The 22,112-nt window shown below is 58.2% G+C and overlaps 5 protein-coding genes across 8 annotated transcripts in view; 2 read left to right on the forward strand and 3 right to left on the reverse strand.

The window, feature by feature from the left end:
* Positions 1-95: 95 nt before the first annotated feature.
* Positions 96-1,876, reverse strand: TRAPPC4 (trafficking protein particle complex subunit 4). 2 transcript variants are annotated; one of them, XM_074561235.1, is made up of 5 exons: positions 1,649-1,876; positions 1,389-1,563; positions 1,205-1,308; positions 995-1,121; positions 96-574 (listed from the first exon to the last, which is right to left on the reverse strand). In XM_074561235.1, exons 1-5 carry the CDS (start codon positions 1,821-1,823, stop codon positions 496-498), a joined length of 660 nt encoding a protein of 219 aa, XP_074417336.1. In that variant the 5' UTR covers positions 1,824-1,876; the 3' UTR covers positions 96-495. The 2 variants fall into 2 exon arrangements, with proteins under 2 accessions (XP_074417336.1, XP_074417337.1); XM_074561236.1 differs by having other exon boundaries at positions 1,398-1,563; positions 1,649-1,856.
* A 62-nt stretch (positions 1,877-1,938) lies between these two features.
* RPS25 (ribosomal protein S25) lies at positions 1,939-3,817 on the forward strand. Its single transcript, XM_074561237.1, has 5 exons — positions 1,939-1,978; positions 2,114-2,209; positions 2,672-2,855; positions 3,251-3,349; positions 3,753-3,817. Exons 1-4 carry the CDS (start codon positions 1,976-1,978, stop codon positions 3,343-3,345), a joined length of 378 nt encoding a protein of 125 aa, XP_074417338.1. The 5' UTR covers positions 1,939-1,975; the 3' UTR covers positions 3,346-3,349; positions 3,753-3,817.
* A 233-nt stretch (positions 3,818-4,050) lies between these two features.
* Positions 4,051-7,751, reverse strand: CENATAC (centrosomal AT-AC splicing factor). 3 transcript variants are annotated; one of them, XM_074561234.1, is made up of 9 exons: positions 7,449-7,751; positions 7,158-7,323; positions 7,023-7,085; positions 6,859-6,923; positions 6,381-6,483; positions 6,021-6,051; positions 5,534-5,620; positions 5,294-5,426; positions 4,051-4,833 (listed from the first exon to the last, which is right to left on the reverse strand). In XM_074561234.1, the coding sequence occupies exons 1-9, from the start codon at positions 7,739-7,741 to the stop codon at positions 4,788-4,790; spliced, it is 987 nt and encodes a 328-aa protein (XP_074417335.1). In that variant the 5' UTR covers positions 7,742-7,751; the 3' UTR covers positions 4,051-4,787. The 3 variants fall into 3 exon arrangements, with proteins under 3 accessions (XP_074417335.1, XP_074417334.1, XP_074417333.1); XM_074561233.1 differs by lacking the exon at positions 6,859-6,923 and adding an exon at positions 6,684-6,829 and having other exon boundaries at positions 7,449-7,741; XM_074561232.1 differs by having other exon boundaries at positions 6,859-7,085; positions 7,449-7,741.
* A 1,102-nt stretch (positions 7,752-8,853) lies between these two features.
* On the reverse strand, positions 8,854-12,763 carry FOXR1 (forkhead box R1). Its single transcript, XM_074561142.1, has 5 exons — positions 12,464-12,763; positions 11,409-11,617; positions 10,848-11,116; positions 10,265-10,497; positions 8,854-9,892 (listed from the first exon to the last, which is right to left on the reverse strand). Exons 1-5 carry the CDS (start codon positions 12,582-12,584, stop codon positions 9,864-9,866), a joined length of 861 nt encoding a protein of 286 aa, XP_074417243.1. The 5' UTR covers positions 12,585-12,763; the 3' UTR covers positions 8,854-9,863.
* Positions 12,764-15,537: 2,774 nt separating this feature from the next.
* BCL9L (BCL9 like) overlaps positions 15,538-22,112 on the forward strand; it is a 66,873-nt gene continuing 60,298 nt past the window's right edge. Inside the window, exons 1-2 of the mRNA XM_074561139.1 lie at positions 15,538-15,658; positions 16,305-16,474. The gene's annotated coding sequence lies outside the window, so the exon portion shown is untranslated. The remainder of the gene's footprint in view (positions 15,659-16,304; positions 16,475-22,112) is intronic.

The raw sequence follows: 22,112 nt of genomic DNA on the forward strand, positions 1-22,112 counted from the left end.
GGAGAACGGTGCGAGCAGAAGCCCCCGGACCCGCTATTTATCCTCTTGAGGTGCTACCGGCGCTAATCTGCCCTGCGGACAGAAAACAAGCAGCATCCGCCTCTTCGGGGAACATTTATTCCTTCTACACAGAAACCCCCTGCAGAACCATAAGTTAGAGCTATACAGGAAAAATACATATGTACAATTATGAGAGGAAAGAAAACAGTCGACTGCGGTAAGGCCACAGACCCGCACCTTGTCTGTCTTCACCCAAGGGCAGCGGAGCCGCAACAGCACAATGAGCCTCTGTGGCCCGATGTAAACAGTAGCAACGAGTCTGTTTAAGGTAAATTTCACAACAAAGGGGACCAGACGGGATCCTGGGAGATAACGAAGCATAGTCTGGGGAAACGCAGTCTCTGCTGTGGAGGAGAGAGCTCCGGGAGAGGCCAGCTGGGGAGGAGAGGCCGTGCTCTTCAGGGAAAGGAGTCAGTGCAACAGGCGAGGCTCTCCCTATGATCCGGGTCCGAAGGGTCCCGCTTTCTCCGCCACCTCCAGAGCAAGTTTCAAGTTCTGGTCAAACAACTCGCATCTGAAACAGTCAGAAAAGCAGAAAAGGGATGGCTTTACCTACAGGACAGGCTAACGAAGACGGGATCTCCACATCCTTTGGCTCTGCATCCTTCAAGGAGAGATTCCGTAAGTCGCATGGCGGCAACCAGACTGCTGTCAACCTTTGGCTTGGCCGTTAAGTGTGAGTAAAGCTGCTTGTGTGGGCTGCAGGGTTACGCTAGGACAGCAGGGATTGCACCAAGGAAGAGCACCTCCTGCTTCCCCAGGAGAGCGGCGCTGCAGAAAGCACAGGTCAGTGTCCCCTCCCTGCTGCGGTTGCTTCCCGCGGCCTCGGGGTCTGCTCTGCTACTTCACTGGAGGGCTGTGGGCATTTGCTACTGGGCAGGCAGAAAGTGAGGAGGGGTTGGGGCTGCGTTATTAAAACTGGGCTTTTCCTTACCTGATTGGCATCTCCAGGGAGTAGAAGGGATTCTTCAGAGCGAAGTCGGAGTAAATCTCATAGATCTTGCGGAGAAGGGAGTCTATCCCTGCCTGCCTCGGGTCAGCAAGAACCACGAATTTGATCCCTGGAGCCGCAACAACAGGAGCGTGAGGAAGGCCGAGCCCTGACAAAGCAGAGCGGCGCCGGGTGCCCGGGGCCGGAGGGTACCTGTCAGCGTCTGGAAGCAGTGCAGCTTGAAGGTGTCGGTCTCCAGCATCTCGATCCCGGAGCTCCCCACCTCAGGGGACAGCTGCGACCCGATGGCGAAGAGCCTGCGGGGAAAGGGCCCTCAGCGCCCCCAGCCACCCCTGCCTAGGCCACCCCCGTCCCCTCGCCTCCCGCCCCGCCTCACGAGTGGAACATGGAGGCCAGCATCAGCTTCTCGTTGGAGGACAGGCGGTGGCGGCCGAAGCGGATGGACACCGGGTAGTTGGCAGGGTTGCCCAGGAACTCCAGCACGTCCTTCCCGTCCGCCGTGAAGCGCCCGTTCACCTCGGCGCCGTTGATGGCCAGCACGGCGTGGCCCACTGCGGGGACAGCGAGAAGTCAGTCAGTCACTGTGTGTGTCTGTCAGTCGGCCCGGCCCGGCCCGGCCCTCCCCGCTCGCCGCACCGCGGATGCCGTCGCGCTGCCCGAAGGCGACGACGACGCGCTCGTCGTGCGGGCGCAGGACGAGGTCGAGGGGGAAGCTGAAGGTCTTCTCGGTGTCGGCGCGGGGCGCGTAGTGGTCCAGCTGGTAGATGAGGCCGCCCGCCTTGTTCACCACGTAGACGCTGAAGATCGCCATGGCGCCGCCGGCTCGGCCCGGCCCGCCCCGCCCCGGAAGTGGCGTCACGCCGTGCCCCGGAAGCCGCCGCCAGGCCACGGGGTTTCCTCGAGCCTCGCGCCAGGCGCTTCCTTTCTCGGCCGACATCTTGGGGGAGCAGCCGCCGCCGCAGCATGGTGAGCGCCGGGGCGGGCCGCGGGGCCGGGAGGGCGACCCCGAGGGCGGGGGAACCCCGAGGAGGGCCCGGGGGGGGTGTACCCGCTCCCCGCCGCTGACCCTCCCGTCCTTCTCCCCTCCTTCCTCCCCCGCAGCCGCCCAAAGACGACAAGAAGAAGAAGGACGCGGGCAAGTCCACCAAAAAGGACAAGGACCCGGTCAACAAGTCCGGCGGTAAAGCCAAGAAGAAGGTAGGAGCGTGCCCGGCTGGCGGCAGGCCCCGATGCCGCTGTGGAAACCCGGGCGAGGGGGGGCACGGTGGGGCCGGGCACCCAGAGGGGGTTTGGGGGGGCCGCGGGGGTCGCCGGGCCTTCCCCGTGTGCCAGGCCTGGGGAGCGGGCGGGTGGGTGCTCTTGGCGCTGCCGTGGTGTGCGTGTGGGGGGTCCCGTCGTGTTAGAGGGGCTTGCTCTCCATCGGGCAGCGTGCTGCGTGTGAGGGTGTTAAATCCGACTAACAAGAGGCTTCTCCCCTTTTATTTGGGGATGCCGTAGGTATTACGTACAGCACGTGCATTTACAAAGATCACCTTGTGCGTCTCTAGCCCTTGAGTGTGTGATGCGATACAGAGATATTGAATGGTGCACATCTTTTGCTCCATCTTTTGTTACTGCTTAGAAGATGGCTTAGTGGGTTTTTTTCCTCTTTTCGAGTAGAAGTGGTCCAAGGGGAAAGTGAGAGACAAGTTAAACAACCTTGTTCTGTTCGACAAAGCCACCTATGACAAACTGTGCAAAGAAGTGCCCAACTACAAGCTCATCACACCTGCAGTTGTCTCCGAGAGACTGAAGATTCGAGGCTCCCTGGCGAGGGCCGCCCTCCAGGAGCTGCTCAGCAAAGGTAAGCGCTTGAAATTGTGGGAAAAACGGAAAGTTGCTTGGATTGGGTATTTTTTTCTCGTTGCTCACCACGATTTCCTGCTGCATCTGAAGTGCTCAAGTGGGTGTGGTTTTGACGAGGCACTGCCTTAGCCTGGGTTTCAGAAGTGCTCCAGTGTAAGGAGCAGAGGCTCTGCTGCATTCAGTGGCACTGCTATACTAATGAAATGCTGCCCGAAGGACGGGTTGTGAAATAACCACTGCCAGACCTGAACAAGAGCCTTGTATAAGCGCATGTGGTGTTGGGTACCCTGGTGTTTCCTATCCTGCCTTGTCTAGTCTGCCACTTTAGAAGGCAGCGCAACATCCCCAGTGTCCTCCAGTACGCGCACACTCAAATAACTTCCTTTTTTGTAGGCTTGATCAAATTGGTGTCCAAGCACCGAGCCCAGGTGATCTACACCAGAAACACAAAAGGTGGAGATGCACCGGCCGCAGGGGAGGACGCGTAGGGAGGTGAGACGGTGGGGGCCGGGAAAGGGCCAGGTTGCGCTTTGTCAGGGGCCAGCAAAGGGCTACACGCTGTGTAAGGGGCACTGCCTCCGTGCTCTGGATGGGTGCCCTTTCTCCAGACGTTCAGAAGACATCGCTCGTGCTCCGGGCAACTTCCTGGGTGACGGAAACGTTGGCTCTCCAGAATTTAAGAGCAATTTGTGATTTTGTCCGTGTTGCCCATTGGATGAGGAAAGCTGTGTGTGCTCTCTCCTCTCTCTGGGCTGCAGGGTCCCTGGGCACGTGTCCCCTGCTGTCGGAGGGTACCGTGTCCAAGCATTCTTGTTGGAGCAAAGCTTTCAGAGCGTTCGCTTTGTGCTGCCTTGCTTTGACCCGTTTCTCTGATTTGGGACTTCTTGCTTTGCAGGTTCTCCAGTGACCTCATCAGCAACGTGTCATATGTAGATGCACACAATAAAATTATTGAAATAATTTTTCTTGCCTTTTCAAGAACGTGTACGTTTCATTATTGACGCGTTATGGACAGTGGATTCTGGTGCAGGTCACGGCTGTCTTCCTCTACCAGCCAGTTTTTGCATTTATACCGTCTTACGAGTATACTGTATTGCAGAAAGAGGAGGAACTTTTGCATCACCTACAGCAGCCAGTGATGTTAAACTATACTCGGTTATAATAGGAGGAAAATTGAAGGCTGGAAGGTGCTCGTGGGATATTTTCATTATTTATTTAAGCAAGCCGTGCCCACAGATCCCTGTGTGTACAAGGCAACAGCGTCTGTCAGGTCAGTGTGTAGTGGGCAAGTGCAGATAAGCAGCTCTTAAAAAAAGCTATAAGTATTTTATTTAAGTTAAAGGTAAGAACCGGCCACAGCAACGGTCTTTGAGGCCTCCTTTCTTTTACTGAGGACGAATGAGTTGTCCTTTAGGTGAGGCAGAATGAACAAAAGTAGTATAAATTGGAATGAAAGCATCAGCTGCCTCTCATCGGTTGCCCCCAGAGTGGTCCCTGCATCCAAAAGGAGTTTCGGTTGGTCTACTGTACTAACACAGCTAACTTTACAAGGAAAAAAGAAAAAGGTTTATTTCTCAAAAGTTTATTTCTTCAATGGACGTCATGTTACATGTCAGCGTAGGACATGTCAGCACGTGCCGTATAAGGCTGGCTTCTTGCTGGCTTGTGGAGCTTAAGGCTTTGGAAATCGGTGCCCTAACGTGCACCGGGTTGGGTGCAGGGGGGTGGATCTGCCACCGGAACCCCGCAGTAGCTTTCCCTGACGGTGCTGCCGTCACCCTGCCTTCCAGGGCATCGAACGCGTCGAGGTGTGTGTATTAAATAACAGCGTGAAACTTGGCGGCGGCAGCAGCACTGACGCAGCTGCAGCTACCTATAGTCCACCTTTCACAACAGGCAGAGCTTGGTCTCCTTGGTCCTCCTCTTCTGATCACCTTTTTTTCTTCTTTTCCCCCGATTCAGTTCTAAACTGATGCCTGAGAGAGAGCATAGGAGTCAGAATGCAGCAGCCTTTAGGGAGAGGTAATGAACACTGCCTCATCTGACGAGTAAGACGGTGCCACGCGTAGTGTTTCAGAACAGAAGCTCACGCAGTGGTTTTTCCCCGTTGGTGAGCGGCACCACTCTCAGGCAGCTGACACGGATTCCCCGCGTGTTATGAGGCACCCGCGGGCCAAGCGTGCGTATGTGCCAGGGCGGGGGTTGGAAAGGGGAGCCCGGCTCAGCGAGGCGGACGCTGTGGTGTGCGCAGCCCCTCACGAGTCACACACGCTGCTCCGGGACAAGAGCGACGCTCTGGCTGGGCCGGGCACTGCCCGGCACAGCTCCTTCAGGCAGCAAGATGTCTCCTCACGCTGCCGCCCCAAAGCCCGCTCCATGGGGAGCTCGACGGGGAGGACCCTCTGCCGTCACCAGTCCCTGCTGCCGGAGGCTTACCTGGACTGCCACCTCCTGCCGTGATTCCAGACCCGCCCGAAGGAAGGCAGCCAGCTCTCGCCCGTCTGAGAGGTATGGTCAAAGTTGGCGCCAACGCGCTCTGCTGGCAGCTTTTTCAGCTTCTGCTTCTCCTCTAGAAAAATATTTTGTTCAGCAAAAGTTTTTCAGTCAGATTACTTCTGGTTCTTTAGCGTGGTAAAGTGAACGTAAGGTTAACCCAAATGTGTACAGCCCGCTCACTTTGTTTGAGAAACTCCTCATACGAAGGTCCAATTTGTTGTTTACTTCCATCCTCCTCTTCCTCCATTAGCCACGGAGGTTTTGCTCCTAGAAGTCATGGGGAAATGTATTTAGCCGCTGAAGTTATCTGAAGCTCGACAGGGAAAAGCATCCCCTCTTCCCCCGTCCCTGCAGCTCGCCCTGCCGAAGCGGCGACGGAAAAGTAAACTCTGGGCTTTGTAGGAAAAAACTGGGTTGCCTTGGTTAAGGCCGTGGCGGATCACACCACAAACCACACACGCTGCACACAGCAGCACCCACAGAGTTTTCGTAACATAGATGTGCTTTTTTTTCTCCTCTATTATGTCAAATATTATCAAAAGAGTGGGCACCTCCTGGTTATCCTGTAACTGCTTCAGAACTGCCTTACGTTACCCCCCTTCCATTTACAAGCCAGGAGTTTTCGGTCGGGGAGCAAACAAGTGAGCCATGAAGCCGGCGTGATTACCTGTGTGCACGTTTCCTTTCCCTTCCGTTTCCTGTTAAGAGACATAAAACACTTGGGAGAAACCGATGCTTTTAAGAGGATCTTTACACAGAACGGTGCGTGTGCTGGTACAGAAAGAAGAGGGAGGCTCTTCTCTACTTTCTTTTTGGAGCATTTGTTTTTTCAGGCTGTGTAAAGAATGCTTCATGAAACAAGAAGTTAACACTGGACGACTGAAACTCTCAGCCAGGTGGTCGCCTGAATCTGCAAAGCTGCCTTTTTCGGCACTGGAGGCAGCAAGCCCTTGTTTTGCGCTGGAAGACGTGCTGCCTGTTACCCGCAGTCACGTTTAAGTCCCGCGCGTTAGCGAGTCACCCCTACCTGGTGGCCAATGAAGGTCAAAGCCTGGCCTGATTCCATCCAGTTGAAGTCAGGTCCCGTCTGCGTCCCGCTGGGGCCGGGCTGCTCCGCATCGCGGGGGTTCCTGGAACAGAGAGGGGACAGCGCAGCCCCAGAGGTGCGTAACGGCCGGAGCCGGGCGGGCAGCGATTGTCTGGAGGTTGCTGGAGTTTGTGTGTGGAGCTTTGCAGTAAGAAGGAAAGGGAGAAACGTTCTTGGGCTACGACTGTGTTAAACGCTCGCGTGTTATTGCTGCGCTGGCTCTTTCTGGCTGTCAGGGCTCACCTCCGAACGCGCAGCAGTGATCGTTCTGGGGCAGGGGTGCTTACTGGAGTCCGGATAAAAGTTTGTGAAGGATCTGAGCGGGTGCCAGACCCCGGTGATGGCGGCGTTGGCTGCGGCAGCAGCACAGAGCGTGGCTGCGGCTCGGTCTGGGAACGGGAGGGAAAACGGTTCTCACCTTCCCGGTGGTGCCGGGGGGCTGCCGACGGGAGGTCCCGCGCCGGGCTCCGGCTCCGCTTGCAGCTGATCCAGGGAAAAGCAGCGGTACCTCTGGTCCCCAGCAGAGACCCCCTCCTCCCGGGGCCGGTCCCGGTCCCGGCGGGCAGGGCCGGGCTCACCCACCTGCAGCGCGTCCCGCACCGTCTCCCGCTGCCTGCGCTCGGCCTCCCGGATGCCGGCCGCCATCTGCGGGGAGAGCGGGGCGGTGGGGCCGGGCCGGGCCGCGGCGGGCCGGGCCCGGGGCGGGGCGGGGGGTACCTGCTGGATGCGCTCCTCCTCCCGCCGCCGGTGCTCGGCCAGCGCCCGCTCCAGCCCCCGGGCGAACCGCTCGTACTCCTCGGCCGGCACCAGCACCCGCTCCCGCAGCGCCGCCTCCGCCCGCTGCTCCCGCCAGAACCGCGCCGCCTCCCGCCGGTGCTCGGGCCTGCGGGGCACGCGTCAGCGGACGCCGCTCGCCCGGCGGCCCGCCCGGCCGGCCCCCGCTGGCCCCGCCCGCCGCCGCCACCCCCCCACCCCCGCCCCGGCGGCCCCCGGCCGCCCGCCACGCACCCGGCCAGGTGCCGGAGGAGGCCGGCCTGCGGCAGGGCCATCCCGCCGCTCCGCCCGTCCCGCCGCACGCCGCGGCCGCACACCAGGCACCAGACGCGCCGGCCGTGCTCCGCCGGGTCGTAGGGCCGCAGGGCCGCCTCCCCCCCCGCCGCCGCCGCCGCCCGCGCCGCCGCCACCGCCTCCTGCAGCTGCGCCAGCGCCTCCTGCAGCCGCCGCCGGTGCCCGGCGCTGTAGAGGTGCCGGCGGCCCGCGAAGGAGGAGCGGCGGCAGAGCTCGCAGTAGTGCACCGCCATGGCGGCCCCGCGGGCCCCGGGCGCAGGCGCGGCGGCAGCGCCGGCCCCTCCCGGGGAGGGCGGGAGCGCGGGGGCCGGTGCGGGTGGCCGGGGATCCGCGCCCGTGTGACGGCGGGCGGGGGCTTCTCGGTGCCGGGCGGGGACGAGCCTGTGGCGTGTGTCACCCCGGGCCCGGCTGAGGCGTTTCACTCGGTTCCGGACCCTTTTCAGTTGCTGCGGGCCTGGGCCGGGGCGTCCCCCGCACAAACCCGGGCTGGGCGGAGCGCGGACTGGGGGCAGCCCTGCCGACAGGGGCTTGCGGGTGCGGGGGTGAGAAGCTCGGCGCACCCCCGCAGCGTGCGCTGGCAGCCCGGGACCCCCCGCAGCCTGGGCAGGGGGGCGAGGGGGGAGACCCCCCTCTTTGAAACTGAAAGATTGAGATGAGATCCGAGGAGGAAATTCTTGGCCGTGGGGGCGGTGAGCCCCTGGCCCGGGTTGCCCAGAGCAGCTGTGGCTGCCCCATCCCTGGAGGGGTTCAAGGCCAGGTTGGACGGGGCTTGGAGCAGCCTGGGCTGGTGGGAGGTGTCCCTGCCCGGGGCAGGGGGTGGCACGGGGTGGGCTTTCGGGTCCCTTCCGACCCAAACCATTCAGTGATGGTTACGAACGCTCTCTGGAGACGCGTCGTACATCCCCAGAACGTGCTGACACCCCACCACCTGCCTTTTCACCAGTCTGTCTGGTAGCCTTGGTCTGACACCTTCGTTTTCCTGCCCATCCACAGCTCTGCCAAAACCCGTTTTTGTGTTTGGGGTTTTTTTTGCATTCAGTCGGAGCAGAGGGTGCTCATGGCCCAGCCTGACGCGACTGAAGGAGAGCACCTGAACTGCAGCGCCCAGGTTATCTCCCTGCCGCCATCCAGCGCAGCCAGGCCTCCAAAGACCGTTGGCCGTGGATCAGGTCGCACTCAGGCAGACAGAAGGACAGACAGCCTGTGCCGCCCTGCGTGGGGCTGACAGCCATCCTCTTCCTCCCTCCGGCTCGTGCCGTGGCTCGCGTGGTGTTAGTGCCCGGCCGACCAGACCCGCCCTGTCCCAGTACCTGCGCTTAGACCTGAGCCTGGGCATCGGTTCACTTTTAACATGTCTGTTTTTATGCTCCGGCGTGAAAGGAGCTGATCCGCGGGGTGCCCCAGCCAGCCCTGCCGAGCGTGTCGGGCCGGGTCGTCCCCCGGCACCTTCGCCCTGTGGGTCAGGTCTGGGTACAGCCCCGCAGTGGGCTGCAGAGCTCGTGTCATGGCTCTGTGCTGTTTGTCCCTGTGACGGGCGCCCCGGCTCCTGCTTCTCATCATGGACGTAACCGGACCCACCACGCTGCTACTCCAGCAACTGCCGCAGCAGCCAGGACGAAGGTGTGACAAATCTGCTCTTCTCGAACACTAGACACCTGGTACCTGCCTGCATTCTGGCCTGGGGACCTGATTTTCCTGCCTCTTGCTGGAGAAGCGGGTAAGCGAACAGCACAGCAGCAAGCCCCGACTGGCTGGTTTTCCCCTTCGTTGCCTCCCGGAGATCACGCTCTCCCTCCTCGCACTCTGCAGCACTCGCTGATTTCTGCCGAGGGAGCGTTGCAGAGGTTCCGCGCGCTCTGCAAAGCAGCCGGCCCAGCAGCTCTGTGGATCCCGCGCCTGCTGGTGTTACAGCAGCCTGGGATAACCTCTGCGTGGCGGGGGCTCCTCACACTCTGCCGGCTCACGCCGCCTCTGCTCAGCCCCTGACCTCGGGCTGGGACCCTCGGTTAGGGAACAGCCCGACCTTCTCCTGCAGCTTAGTCCTCCCCACCGCAAGAACGTTGCGCAGGGCAACAGCTTGGGTGGAGGACTTGTTGTTGAAGTCGTAGCGGGTGCCACATGCCAAAACGGCTCCGCAACTTCAGATGCGTGCAGCTGCAGAGAAAACTTGCCTTTCTGAAGGAAATGAGACTGGTCATCTTTCTCCTCCCCCCCTTCTGAGTTTGAGCCCTTACGTCACGACGCCCATAATTTCCACGTGCAGTTCGTGGGAAGCTACCTGCGGCAGCACCCGAGAAAACAAGCCTGGTTTGAAAAGACATGGCACGTGTTTCAGGAGCAGGGAGCCAGAAGGAATCATAGGCCCAACAGAGATCCCATGAGATCTGCAAAAGATATGGAGAGAGAAGTCGCAACAGTTAATTGGGCTGTAACGACAGCTCGGGCACTGATGCTACGGCCTCGGTTCCTACCCACGTTAAGCTGAGAGGTATCGCATTGCTGAGCAACGCGAGAGTGAGGTGAGGGCTCTGATTTAACGCAGTCTGGTGTTTCTCCCGCTGAGTTGGTTTCATTACAGAAGGGTCCTTGGCTGGTCTGGTGGCCCAGCCCTGCTTGTGGGGGTGTCACTACAGGGGTCCCTGAGCGTCTGGTAGCGTTTCCCGGACCCCAGTGTTCGGGTGCTCACCTGTAACCCTCCCACCACAGCCTGACGACTCCCTCTGCTTTTTGCGGGGCGCCCGCCCGCTGACACCTACCTGGGTCGCTCCTGCTGTGGCGCGGCAGGTTGAGAGCCTCTTCGGGCAGAGCCTGGGCTTCCTCCTGGAACGTCCTGCGTCCTTCTGGGGTCAGTTTCCACAAGCAGGACTTGCGGTTTCCCTCTCCAAACGCAAAGCCAGTGCTTTTCTCAAAGCAGCTGCTGAAGCACAGGTCGTGCCGGATCGTGCTTTTCCAGCCCTCTGGGGCCGTTTTGAAAAATGGGAAGTGCTGCCTGTGGAGAGAAAAGATCGTCCCGAGCTGAAGCAATCGGAGGCTGTGATAGGTAACAGAATACAGCGTGTCCGAGCGAGGGAAGGAGGAGAAGGTCCTCCCTGACCCCTGTGGTGTAAGGATGGTAAGACAAAACTAAACTGCCGGCTCTGGAGGCTCCTGGGTTTGGCTGTTGACAAAGAGGGGAAGCAGTTTTCTCAGCGGCGTCTGGAGCCGAAGGCAGAGCTAAGACCAGAACGCAAGCCCCGGCTGCCACCTCCCTGCTCCCCGGAAGGAGGTCAGGGACCCCTGTACCCGTCGTCGTCCCTCTTCCCCTCACTCTGCGCGCGGAGCCAGGGGGAGAGTGGGTACCGTGTGAAGTGGTAGATCTGCTGTACGGTCAGGCTGCCACTTGCGCTGTTGCCCAGGGCGAGGGTGATGAGGATGCAGTAATTCAGGGGGGGTCGGGGCCAGCCTCCCTTGATTTTGGGGGTCGTCCGCCTGGAGCGCTTGAGCTTCACGCTCTGAGCTCTGAGGACCACAGATTTCCAAGGCATTGGCATCGCCTGTTGTTCGGGAGTTTCCGGCATCTCCTGAGGAACTGGGATGTCCACGCGTGAAGCCTCTTCCTCCTCAGTAAGCTGGGGAGAGGAAGGAGAAAAAGGAGGTGGATGTGTCAGGAAAAGCTGCTTTGTTCTGGGGGAGGGTGGGTCTGGCAGAGAGCATACAGAAAGTTTGCAGACTTTAAATTTCAGCCTCCTGCCCTGCGCTTTGTACTCAGCCTGTTCGTCAGTCGGGCTCCATGCACTGACCGACCCCTGCTGAAACGGGAGGCAACCGCTCGCGGAGCCGCTGAGCCAGCTCGTTTGTTCCTGCGGGATCGTTAAGCGCGTACGGTGCTTCGGACTGCCCAAGCAGTTCCCTTTTTTGTACCTTTCCAGCCCGGCTGGAGGCTGGCAGCGCGTCCTCCTCGGAGCAGTCCGGCTTGGCGTTGTCCCAGGATGTGTTCGGAGAGGAGGTTTCCGTGGCACCCGTGACCACCGGGCTGTGGGATCCGGCCGGGGCTGTGCCGGAGCTCCCGGGGATGGGGCAGACCAGGCTGGGCTTCACCCACATCCACAGGCGGGGCTGACCGCCAGCTCCTAAGGAGAAGGAGAAACACCACTCCCCTGGTCATACCCGAGGACCCTTTCTGGACCCTGCTGTCCAGAGGCAGCCTGGGGAAGCTCGAACGCAACGCAAACCCCAAGGCAAAGGTCCGCACTTGCCTTCTCATCCCTCTAAACAGTGTCTTTTTCCTGTTTCGCATACAGCGTGCGTGTCTGCCTGTTCTGGCACCGCTGTGGCCCGCCCGAACAACGGTGCTCAGCCCTGAAATTGTACTTTCTCTTTCCCCTGGAAAGCCAGAAGAGCGTGACTGACTCCCTCCAGTGCTCCTTTCCCACCTTTGTCTACCCAAAAGGTTGCATTCGGAGGGAAGCGTGTCTGCAGGCACAGCTACGTCATTGTGTCCTTGTCCTTGAGAGACGGGCTTCAACTTCTTCTAAGTAAGCTTAGAAAAATTCCAGTCCAGAGGTTCTGGCTGGGCAGGGAAAAGCCCCTCTCCCGGCCGTTCCTGAAGCACCGCCGGCCTCTGAGGTGGTACCAGGTCCCAACCTTACCCCCGGCATCTGGCACCCGTGCGCCGGGGCTCAGCTGGGCACGGCGCGGGGTCTGGCCGGGAGCTGGCGGAGGGGGGAGCCCGGGGACGCCATGGGGAGCCTTTTTGTGTTGGCGTCGTTTGCTGTAAGCTGCAGACTGGCTTCATACCTAATTGCAGACACTTCTAATTTGATCTGATCGCGTTTAAAAACAAAGAAAATGAGCTTTCTGTTACCTTCTAGACTGGAACTTACTATTTACCAGGCTCTACAATTTTCACCTGCATTTTAGAGATGGGAATCTTTTTAAAAGGAAGCCAGACCAATCCGTCCCCTTCAGGCCCTTACCTTTCAGAGACCTTTCAGCAGTGACGGTGAGTTTGAGCTCCTCTGCCATGTCCCAGTCCTCCAGGCCGTTTTTTAAATGCAGGCTTTCCCAAAACGGCTTGTTTTGAAAACTCAAGTGCATTTTCTTCGTGTGGCGAAGCAATCTCCAGGTGCTGAGCGCAGCGGGATCTGTGGGGGCGGCACAAAGAATCCCAGGGTCTTGAAGGGCTCTGTGTGCTGAGAGACGTGATTTCGTATTTTTTTTTTAAAAGAGGGTATCGCACAGGTGGGTGAAAGGCTGGTCTCTGTTTCATACTTCTAAATACCTGTTAAAGCCCCTTCCAGTGAGTAAACGGTCCATATTGGTGGGGTCAGCGAGCTGACTGAGAATAAGATAGGTGGCAGCACACAGGCTCTGTTTTCTGCCCGTTTACTTTGCTAGAGCCTTACTAAATGAGCCATTCCCGCGTTCCTTAGACTAACAACTTATTTTTTTCCCGCTTCTGATAAAATCACAGCATTACCTACGCTCTGCGGTGGACTTGCCCAACCTGCGAGCCCAAACGCCTCTGGAAGTAGGACGGATCTCTGAGGGATGCAGAGAGCGCTCGGGATGCGTTTGCAGGTACCGGGGAGCTCCCTGGACGCGGAGGGTTTTAAGACTGGAAACTGCTTTAGCTCAGCCCAGGCAAAACAGCGAGGGGGTGCCAGGCTGCGGGGAACGGAGCGGGGTTGGGCAGACACCGGGCGTGCTTTGGCAGCGTGTGTCTCAGAAACTGTTTGTGCAGCTTGGAGCCGCAACCTGACTTCTGCGCCTCCCGGAACTGGTTTTGTTTCTTCGACTGTATCATAGAATCATAGGGCTGCAAGGGCCCTCTGGAGATCATCTCCTCCACCCCCTGCCAGGGCAGGGTCACCCAGAGCGGGTGGCACAGGCGGGTTGGGGGATGTCTCCAGAGACAGAGACTCCCCCACCTCTCTGCCACCCTCAAAGAAGTTCCTCCTCGTGTTTAGGTGGAGCTTCCCATGGTCAAGTCTGTGCCCGTTACCCCTTGACCTGTCCCGGGGCACCACTGAGAAGAGCCTGGCCCCATCCTCCTGACACCCCCCCTTTAAGTGTTTATAAGTGTTGATAAGGTCCCCCCTCAGCCGTCTTTTTTCCAGACTGAAGAGACCCAAATCCCTCAGCCTTTCTTCATCAGAGAGCTGTTCCATCGCCTCAGCATCTTGGTAGCCCTTTGCTGTCCCCTCTCCAGCAGTTCCTTGTCCCTCTTGACCCGGGCAGCCCAGAACTGGACCCAGCACTCCAGGTGCGGCCTCCCCAGGGCAGAGCAGAGGGGGAGGATGACCTCCCTCCACCTGCTGGCCACGCTCTTCTTGATGCTCCCCAGGATGCCATTGGCCTTCTTGGCCACGCGGGCACATTGCTGGCTCATCCTGTTGTCCACCAACAGGTTTTGTTTCTTCGACTGTATCTTTCATACATGGCCCCGGCCTAATCTGCGCCAGGTATTTCGAATGAAGCCACGTGGTTTGTGCTATTGCGGGGGCTGCAGTACACCCTCCCCCTGTGCGCCCACTCCCCACTCCTCTTCTGCTCGGGGGGCAGGGGAGGTGGGTGGCACGGCTGGAAACGGAGCGGCCTCAAATCAAAATCCAAGCCCTGGCTTAGCACCAGCGGACAATCAGGTTCCAGACTCTCTACGTATGTTGACCACGTTGTAGGAGGACACAGGTTGTGCTCGTAGCGGAGGGGTACGTCGGGGACCTGGTGGCAGTCTGTCGCAGGGAGATGGACAGAAAGAGGCTGGTTTTGGCAATTGCTGGCAAAGAGTGCGCCACGACGTTAGCGTCGTGATGTTGGGAGAGTCTCAGCTGAAAAGTGAATTCCCTGCCCCCTTGCACCAAAGGTCTGGCTTCCAGCGATGTAGGTTTTCTTCTGCGTGATGAAAGGAAATGCTTCTCCCCGCCGCAGGCGTGCTCTGCAGTGCTGCGGGCCAAATGTTCCTCCACTGCTTGCTGCCGCTGTTCTCACCCTTGCGTATCCGCATCTTTTGAGACGGGCTGTTGAACAATAAGCCAGACACCGAACGTAGCTTCTCTTGAAAAGGTAACTTTGAAAGGGCAGAGAAGGACCCGGCATGCTCAGTTTTGCCTCTTGAATACAAGCAGGACGGTAGTTTGTACCGTATGCGCTTGCTGGGCATTTCACAACTGTCAAGCCAGTATGGCTTGGCTTTCGCTACACGCAAAAGACTACAGTCGCCTTTCCCACCCCTGTGTGACAAAGTTCAGTCGTTAGCGGAGCCGATGTGCTCCCCGTCGGGTTCCTCAGGTGTGCGCAGGACCTGCTCGTTGGCTGCTTTCCTCAAAAACGTCGGCGCGCGCCCCAGCCAAAATCCCTTCCCCTTCCTGAAACTGGAGCCCGGTGTTTGACTAGAGATGTGCTGCAAACAATCCAGCTACTACAGTTTAATAATTTACCACGTATCACTCGACTTGTCACACCACAAAGCAGCTTTCCCCTTCCTATCTGGAGCGAAACTCTCGCGCGGTGGGGTGTGCATCAGCTGAGGCAGAGTAATTCATTAAGCCGGTGATTATCTGCAGGCACCCTCAACTGACGCCTCACCTACCCACATAACCTTTGGTACTCCAACGATAAACTCGCACAAGAGGGCTAGCCTGGATGCACTTTTGTTAATGATCTTAGAACCACGTAAGTATTTTTTGGGGGGGGAAAGAGGTCCTGCGCCAGCTAGACCCTGCATGCGGAAGAAGCATCTTGCCCTGCTCGCTCTTCAGCCAGGCTTCGGAAGAGCAAGCAGGGCAACGTGCGAGGCACCGATGGGGGGGGAGGGAAAGACAGCAGGATATTTGGGGATGGAGTTGTCCCTGGGAAGGACGTGGGTCTCTGTGCCGCTTTCCAGGAGCATCCCGGCAGAGGATGACTGGAGCCAGAGGCTCGGCCACAAGAGGCCGTATGAGCCGGCGTTTTGCAGGCAGCGATTGAATTCACCTGTAGCTGGTTCAGAGCCAGTGCCCCCGACTCAGGTGGGGGGTTTCCACCAGCAAAAGCTGCTCCAGAGCAATGAGGGAGATGAGAAACAGCTGCTGACCTGCCCCGGCCACCTGCAGCTCACTAGAGAGTCCCTTCTGCCGTCTTCCTCCAGGTCCCTCTGACCTCAGAGAAGGCTGTACCTGTCTGTGGAGCTGGTGAGTAACAGGAGGCGAGGGGAGGGATAGGTTATAACTCAATATAATATAATACGATGTAGTGCTCCCCCCAGAGAAGCCCTGAACAGTTGCACTTAGGCCCTCCCCAAAAAAAGATGTGAAAAGAGCTTGTCAATGTTTGCTGCCTGTGCTGCGGGGGTGGAAGGCATTCCCCCGTGGGACAGTGTTTACTTCTTCCTGGTGGGGATTTGAGGTGCTGCTCTCGTACGAACGGGGAAAGCCGGGAAACGAGCCCCGTGGTCTGCCCAGTGCGTGCAGGGAAGCTAGTGAAGCCGGGAGCAGAAGCGTTGGTTTCCAGCTTAAAGCCTAAGAATGTTTTAAATATATAGAGTTGCAACCGCAGACCTTCCCCTTAAGTCCGGGAAAAGACTAAAAGGCCTCAGTTTTGCCTTTGGCTGTTGAGTTGCCAAATCCTAGCCCCATCGGTTTGTATCCTGTGTATTCTGGGCGAAGCATCGTAACCCCTGAGCTCTGCCTTGCTGCCCCTGCTTTCCCAGGGGAGAGGGATCTCCGGCGGACTGATAGAGCCAGGTTGTCTAAGGCTGCCGATTCCTTGCGCCCTATGGTTTAACCAGCAGCTCACGCTTGTCTCCTAAAGCCATCTCGTTTCCTGGTCCCCCTCTAGCTTTGGAAGGTGAAACAGGAGTTGGAAGGGAACCTGCTGACACGTGCTGAAGGCCAAAGTAGCCAGCATCGCTATCTGCATCATGAACGGAGCTGAAAATGTAGCGAGGCGACAAGCTGGAGGTGTCTTGGCTCGGGACGGCTGGATTCTTCAAAGCCAGCTCTTCTCAGGTGAGCGTTACCGGCGCGGAAGCCAATTGATGGTGTGGTTTTACTGCAAACTGCTCTCACCTACTCCCACGCACATCGTAACCACCAGAACTCCAGGGAAGCTTTGTAAGGATGCGGTTTGGGTCGGGGGGCAAGCGCAGTTCTCTTTCCTTGCTGATTCCCGACTCTTGGTGGTTTAGGTTAAGACTTGTTTGCAAATCAAGACAGAAAAGACATTTCAGATTTGAGACGTAACTGCGAGCGTGCTCAGTTGCTTCTCAGGGTGTGCGACTTTTGGGTGTGCGTGGATGTCTCCGGCCAGGCTTTCGCCTTCGTGTGTCTGCTGAACGTGCTGTGCGAGGTCTCCTCGGCAAGCCAGAGAACGTGGAGTTGCTCCTGGTTCTGGAAGATGTTGGATTTGAGCTCGCTCTCCCCTGAAAGAGGGGGCAGCTCTATGACTTGGCTTCTGGCTCCGGCTTGTTGCTCGCGTCTGGCTTGAACGGCTCTTGTGTTCCACAGCCCCCGGAAGCTCTGACTTTGTTCGGAATGACATCCACTTGTCCGTGGTGATAGGAGGGTATTGCCTCTTGTCTTGGCTTCCCTCAGGTGTCGGTGGTTGTAGAGAAACAAGCTCGGCGGGCTTGGGGGACTGGGCTTGTGAACACCGGTCATGCCAGTCAACTCTGTTCTTTCTCTGTTTCTGCGGTAGAACAGAGATTAATTTCCAGTGAATTAACTGGTACTTTTCCCCATCTTCCTCGTACGCGGTGTACAGTAGGCGCCTGCCGTGTGCTTGCGCGGTGCCGCTCCTGCTGGGTTGGCATTGCTCCGACTCCCCGTGCTGCAGCGATGGCTGACGCTGTGACTACAATAGAGAAAGAGCTCCCAGGCTTGGCACGGGCCAGCGTTAAGACCAGACCCTTCCGTTAAAGGCGAGGCAGTGGGGAAAGCAGGGGCGGGCGGGGGAAGACGAGGCAGGGAGGGGGCTGGGGGGGGTCAGTCGCTCCATCGGCACCGGACGGGGGGCTGCATCAGGGCGCCCGGTGAATCCCGCATGTGCCTGGCTCTACCTCCGTTGGTACCGTAGGCAGACGCTGCTGCCGCCATCGTAGCTGCTCGTGGCCTCCTCGGGACATGAGGACTTGATGTGTACTTGATGAGTATCGCAGCCTTTTTTATTAGCCGTATTCTATTCGCTCTGAACAGATATGCCGTTTTTCTGGTGGGGGAAAGGCGGCCTCTTACCCCCCACATCCTCAAATTCTGTGAAGTTGCAGTAAAAGAGCTGAACTCGGGTCTCTGCCCCTCCTCCCTGATTTTTAAAACCACTTCAAAGGTGAGCTGGCGGACGATTGAAGCGACCGGTTCTGCCGGGCTCGCCGCCGCTCACCTTTCGTGCCGCTCCCCCGCGGAACAAAGCGCGGCGCTTCCCTTTGATTTCCCCCTTTGAAAGCCATAGGGGACAGAGTCTGAAACGCTCCGCAAGTTTTTTGGCGACTCTGCTCCGGTACCTTCCTGAAGCGCCGGGTGGATGAGGACAGGGCTCCCGGGAGGAGACATCGCTCGCGGCTAAATTAGCCCTTGGTGCGGGGTGGCCGATGGGATGCTTCATCCCTCCCGGATGCCGCAGCCGGCATCCCCTGGGTTTGCAGGGAGGGCGAAGCAACGCTCGCAGTGAAGGGATGAAGGAGCCGCAGAGCATCTCGGCGTCGGTGACTTTGACCGACACGAAACGGGGGTCCCCGCACCCGATCTGGCTGCTCCTCACTGGCACTACGTGCCACCTCCTGGCTCAGCCGCTGCCCGAGGGAGGCGTCTGCCCCGTTCTCCACTCTGCACGCTTTCTGCCAAGAAGAGATGGCACGCGGCGGAGCGGAGCACGTGCTGCCAGCCCCCTCCCGGGTGGGAAGGGGAAAAGGAAAGCAGCGAGCGCGCGGGCTGCAGCCAGTGCCCAAGGCACGCGGGCTGCTGCTGTCTCTGCAGGGAACGCTTCTTGTCAGGAGAGCGGGGCTGGCTGGGCGGGAGGGTGGGAGAGCAGGGCTTGGCTTCGTGGTGTGAGTTTCCATACCCTCTTCTGTGCCATTGGTGCTCGAGCCGTTTGCAAAGCTGTAACGCGTGAGGCTGTTGCCGTCAGGCAGCGATGGCGATGCAGCCCGTCCCGGCGTCGTGTGAGGGGGGAGAAGACCGCTTCGTACTGAGTCAACAGCCCCACCTGCGTGTCCCAGGGCTCTCTTATCGAAATACAAACGGCGCTTGTCTCTGCTAAGCTCTGGAGATGACAAGATTGCAGCAGGGCGGCTGCACGGCCAGCACGTGCCGTGTTTAGTGAGGAGAGACGCAGGTCGTGGCTGCGAAGCTCGGAAACAGCAGGATGCTGACTTGGTGCAGGCAGCGGCGGTAATAAAGCAGTAGGAACTGGTCGTGTTGAAGGAAGTACCAGATGACAGACTTGGGCTAAGGTTAATAAATCTGATCTCTGTTATTCTAGCGAGACTCTTCATGTTTTATAGCCAGTGTCGCTTTTGTGTGTGCTGCGGAGCTGCAGAATCGAGAGGAAACCTCTTGCCTGCTGGGTCAGGGCCAGGCTGGATGCCTGTACGTGGCATCCTACAGGACAGTGCCGAAACATCCCAACACGTTAGTGTGTGTGTGCGTGCGCGCGTCCAACCCTCAGCCCCCCTGGGCGCGAGACCCGATGCCGGAACCACACCGAGCTGCTTACAGCAGGATGAGCCGCGTATCCGGGCACGAGCCTCCGCGTAAGACCAGCCTCCTCATCCTGCCAGCGGAGGGTCACCACGGTCGGGAGGACCACATCACTGAAAGTTTAGTCTAAAAAAAACCCCTTTTTGTTTTACTGCTGCTTGAAACAGGGATGTTGTGTCTTTAAGGCACCCCCTTCCCACTCCCCTAATACCTCAAGGCCTCGAGTGATTCTGGAGGAGAGGATCAGTGCAGGAGTTTAAGGCATCTTTCCCTGCCCTGCTGCACTGCTCACTTGCTGCTCCGAAGGCTGTGCTTTGCCGTTTCCATGGAAACCATTAGTTGCTAAGCAACTGGAGCATCATCTGCGCTGAGCCCTCGCATCTAATTATCCCATCACAGTGGCTGAGAGGGGCTGGGGGGGGATTAACTCCTCTACCATGGCAGATCCATTGACAACACTCTAGTCGCATTTAAAGGGACATCGTCTCCCTTCTGCAGCACTAATCGACACCCTCTTGCTCGGGCAATTACTTGGTTTTCCGGCGCCGTTGGGCTGTGGGGAGGGACGCGGGGTTCTGCGAGCAGCAGAGACCCCGGCTGTGCTCGTGGCGTGTTCGCCGCCCGTGCGCGGAGCTCTGCCGTGAGCTCCTCTTTCTGCCCGAGCCGTGCGTGACGCGCTTTGCTGTGCGTTTGGCTCACGCAGTCCTTGCCTTGCAGACTCTGTCTGGGCCGTACTTCCAGTCCTTCCTATATCGCCTTTGCGCCGCGAGCGCCTTGGTGCTGCCCTTCTGTTATTGTCTGTGTCCCAAGAGCCTGATGTCATGTCTGCTCTGTGAAGTATTGCTAATCCTTCACAAGTCGGCAGTGGAAGAGGCGGGCAGCTCGCTGCCTTCGGTCTGCCTGCAAGCTAAAGCAAACATTGCATAGCTCCATATCCAGTTCGGTATTTCCTTGCTGTTTGCTGCCAGGAGGGCTAGAGGCTAAGTCTTCGAGGAGCACTGAAAGTCTAAAGTGGAAAGTAACACCTAAGGAAAATCTCGTTTCCCGGACCTCTGTAAGTGGACAAAGCCACCAGCTGAATGGCGAGTTCTGAACATTCAGCTAAAATAGTTGGTCTGAGAGCTGACTCCGAGGTTGCAAATCCAAGGCTGATGTTGCGCAGGACTCGGTCTCCCCGCCGTGATAGATTCCACCTGGGTGACGTTCCCGGACTCATGAGGAGAGCGGTAGCAGTTTGAGTTACCTTCAGACAAACGCCTGAGCTTCATGAAAGCCCGACTGCACCCAGGTCCCTGCTTGAGTAAATTCTGTCAGCTTCTTGCCTGCTCCCGTCTGGCTGGATAGGGGAGAATTTCTCAGTTTCCCCTTTCTCCTAGGAAATGGATGCTTTGTGATTTACTGAGGCTTTTCTAGTGGCTGGATCAGGGGCGATAGGGAGGTTTGTTAGAAACTTTTCCCATTTTTTTGACTGCGTGGGTCTGTGAACCAGCTGAGCGTTACCGCAGAGCTCCCTAGCAGTGTTTGCTGTGTCTCATCTAAATGGTGAGGACAGAGCTGCTTCAGCAGGAGGGTGGCCCATCCTTACCTTTGAAAAGGAAGGGTGTCCCTAATACCTCCCCGATTTGTCTTTGTTTCTGTGTCCATCCTTGAATTGTAATGTCTTTCGCTGCAGCCAAAGCCTGCAGGCACCATCCCGCCCTGGCAATATGTCGTGCCAACCTGTTAGCAGCGCCTCCACCCCTCTCCTTGGAGCGGGACCAGGGCACGCGGCTCTCCGCAGACTGAGTGATCGGGGGCTCGGCGGGATGGGGCAGCTTGGGAAGATGGAGCAGGTGCCCCCCGCCACGCTCTCGGGGTAGAGGGATGATGATGATTGTTATTAGAGCTCTTGTAATGAGCTCAGGGAGGGGCAGGTGGAGGAGAGAGACATATTTTGTCATGAAAACGGGAAATGTAATTAAAGTCCACATGTTAATTAAGAGCTGGAGGGGAGAAGTGGATGGATTTGTGCCTGAAGTCTCATTGGCGTTGGCAGTTGGGCGCTTTGCATAATGCTAATAGACGAGGAAGGAAGGTTTTGGAGGAGAAGCATGGAAGATGGAAGCGTTGCGCAGAGGTTCCTGTGGCTTGGAGAGGAGCATACAGCGTAAAGGAAAAGCTTTGTTTTCCCCAGCCGAGGTTGGGAAGCCGAAAAGAGGAACAGTGTCCACAGCCTTTCTTCGCTTTTGGTCCTTTGGCTGTGTTGAGGCTCACGGGAAGGTGGTCCAGGCCCGCTAACCCGAACGTGGTCCACCTGCCTGGGCGCCTCCCTGTCCCCTGCATGGGCCTTTCCAGTCCCCCAAGCGTGTCAGACCGGCACGTTCCTTCTTTTAAAAGAAGTGGATGCGCGAGAGTTCCTGAGCTCTGCCCCGTTGACAGTGGGCATCCCAGCCGACCCTGAGTCCCGTGCAGCTCCCGAGACGGAAAGCGAGACCATCTCTTAGCTCCACGCAGATCACGGCAGCTGAAACCTGCTCATCTGCCCCTCTGGAAATGTGCGAGAATGTTAATCAGGCGTGGGTCCCTGGTGGTTTCAGATGCTCTAATAAGGAATTTTATGCTTGCCTTTTACTCGCGGGTCAGGAGTCAACGAGGTTACAGCTCTGCTGCCGTGACAGGCTGGTGAATGTCAGGGCAGGTTTAACGGGAGGATCTCGTAGGTTTGGATCTCGGACTCCTTTGACGCATACGACAGATCTGCAGAAACGCACTGGGAAACGATACCCGGGCTGTTCGTAGCGGGGTATTACTGTATTTAACATGCGGACCCTCCGCTCCTTCATCTGTGCCTGTACCCCATTGCCGTGGGCCTGGGGAAGGGAAAGGGAGCTGACGCACCACACGGGGACGGGGTGGAAATGAGTAAAGGGGAGTCCGACGTACCTGCTTCCAGGAGGGTATTGCAAAATCTGAG

This window comes from Larus michahellis, chromosome 17, assembly GCF_964199755.1.
Source record: "Larus michahellis chromosome 17, bLarMic1.1, whole genome shotgun sequence".
In the NCBI taxonomy this organism is placed as follows: Eukaryota; Metazoa; Chordata; class Aves; order Charadriiformes; family Laridae; genus Larus; species Larus michahellis.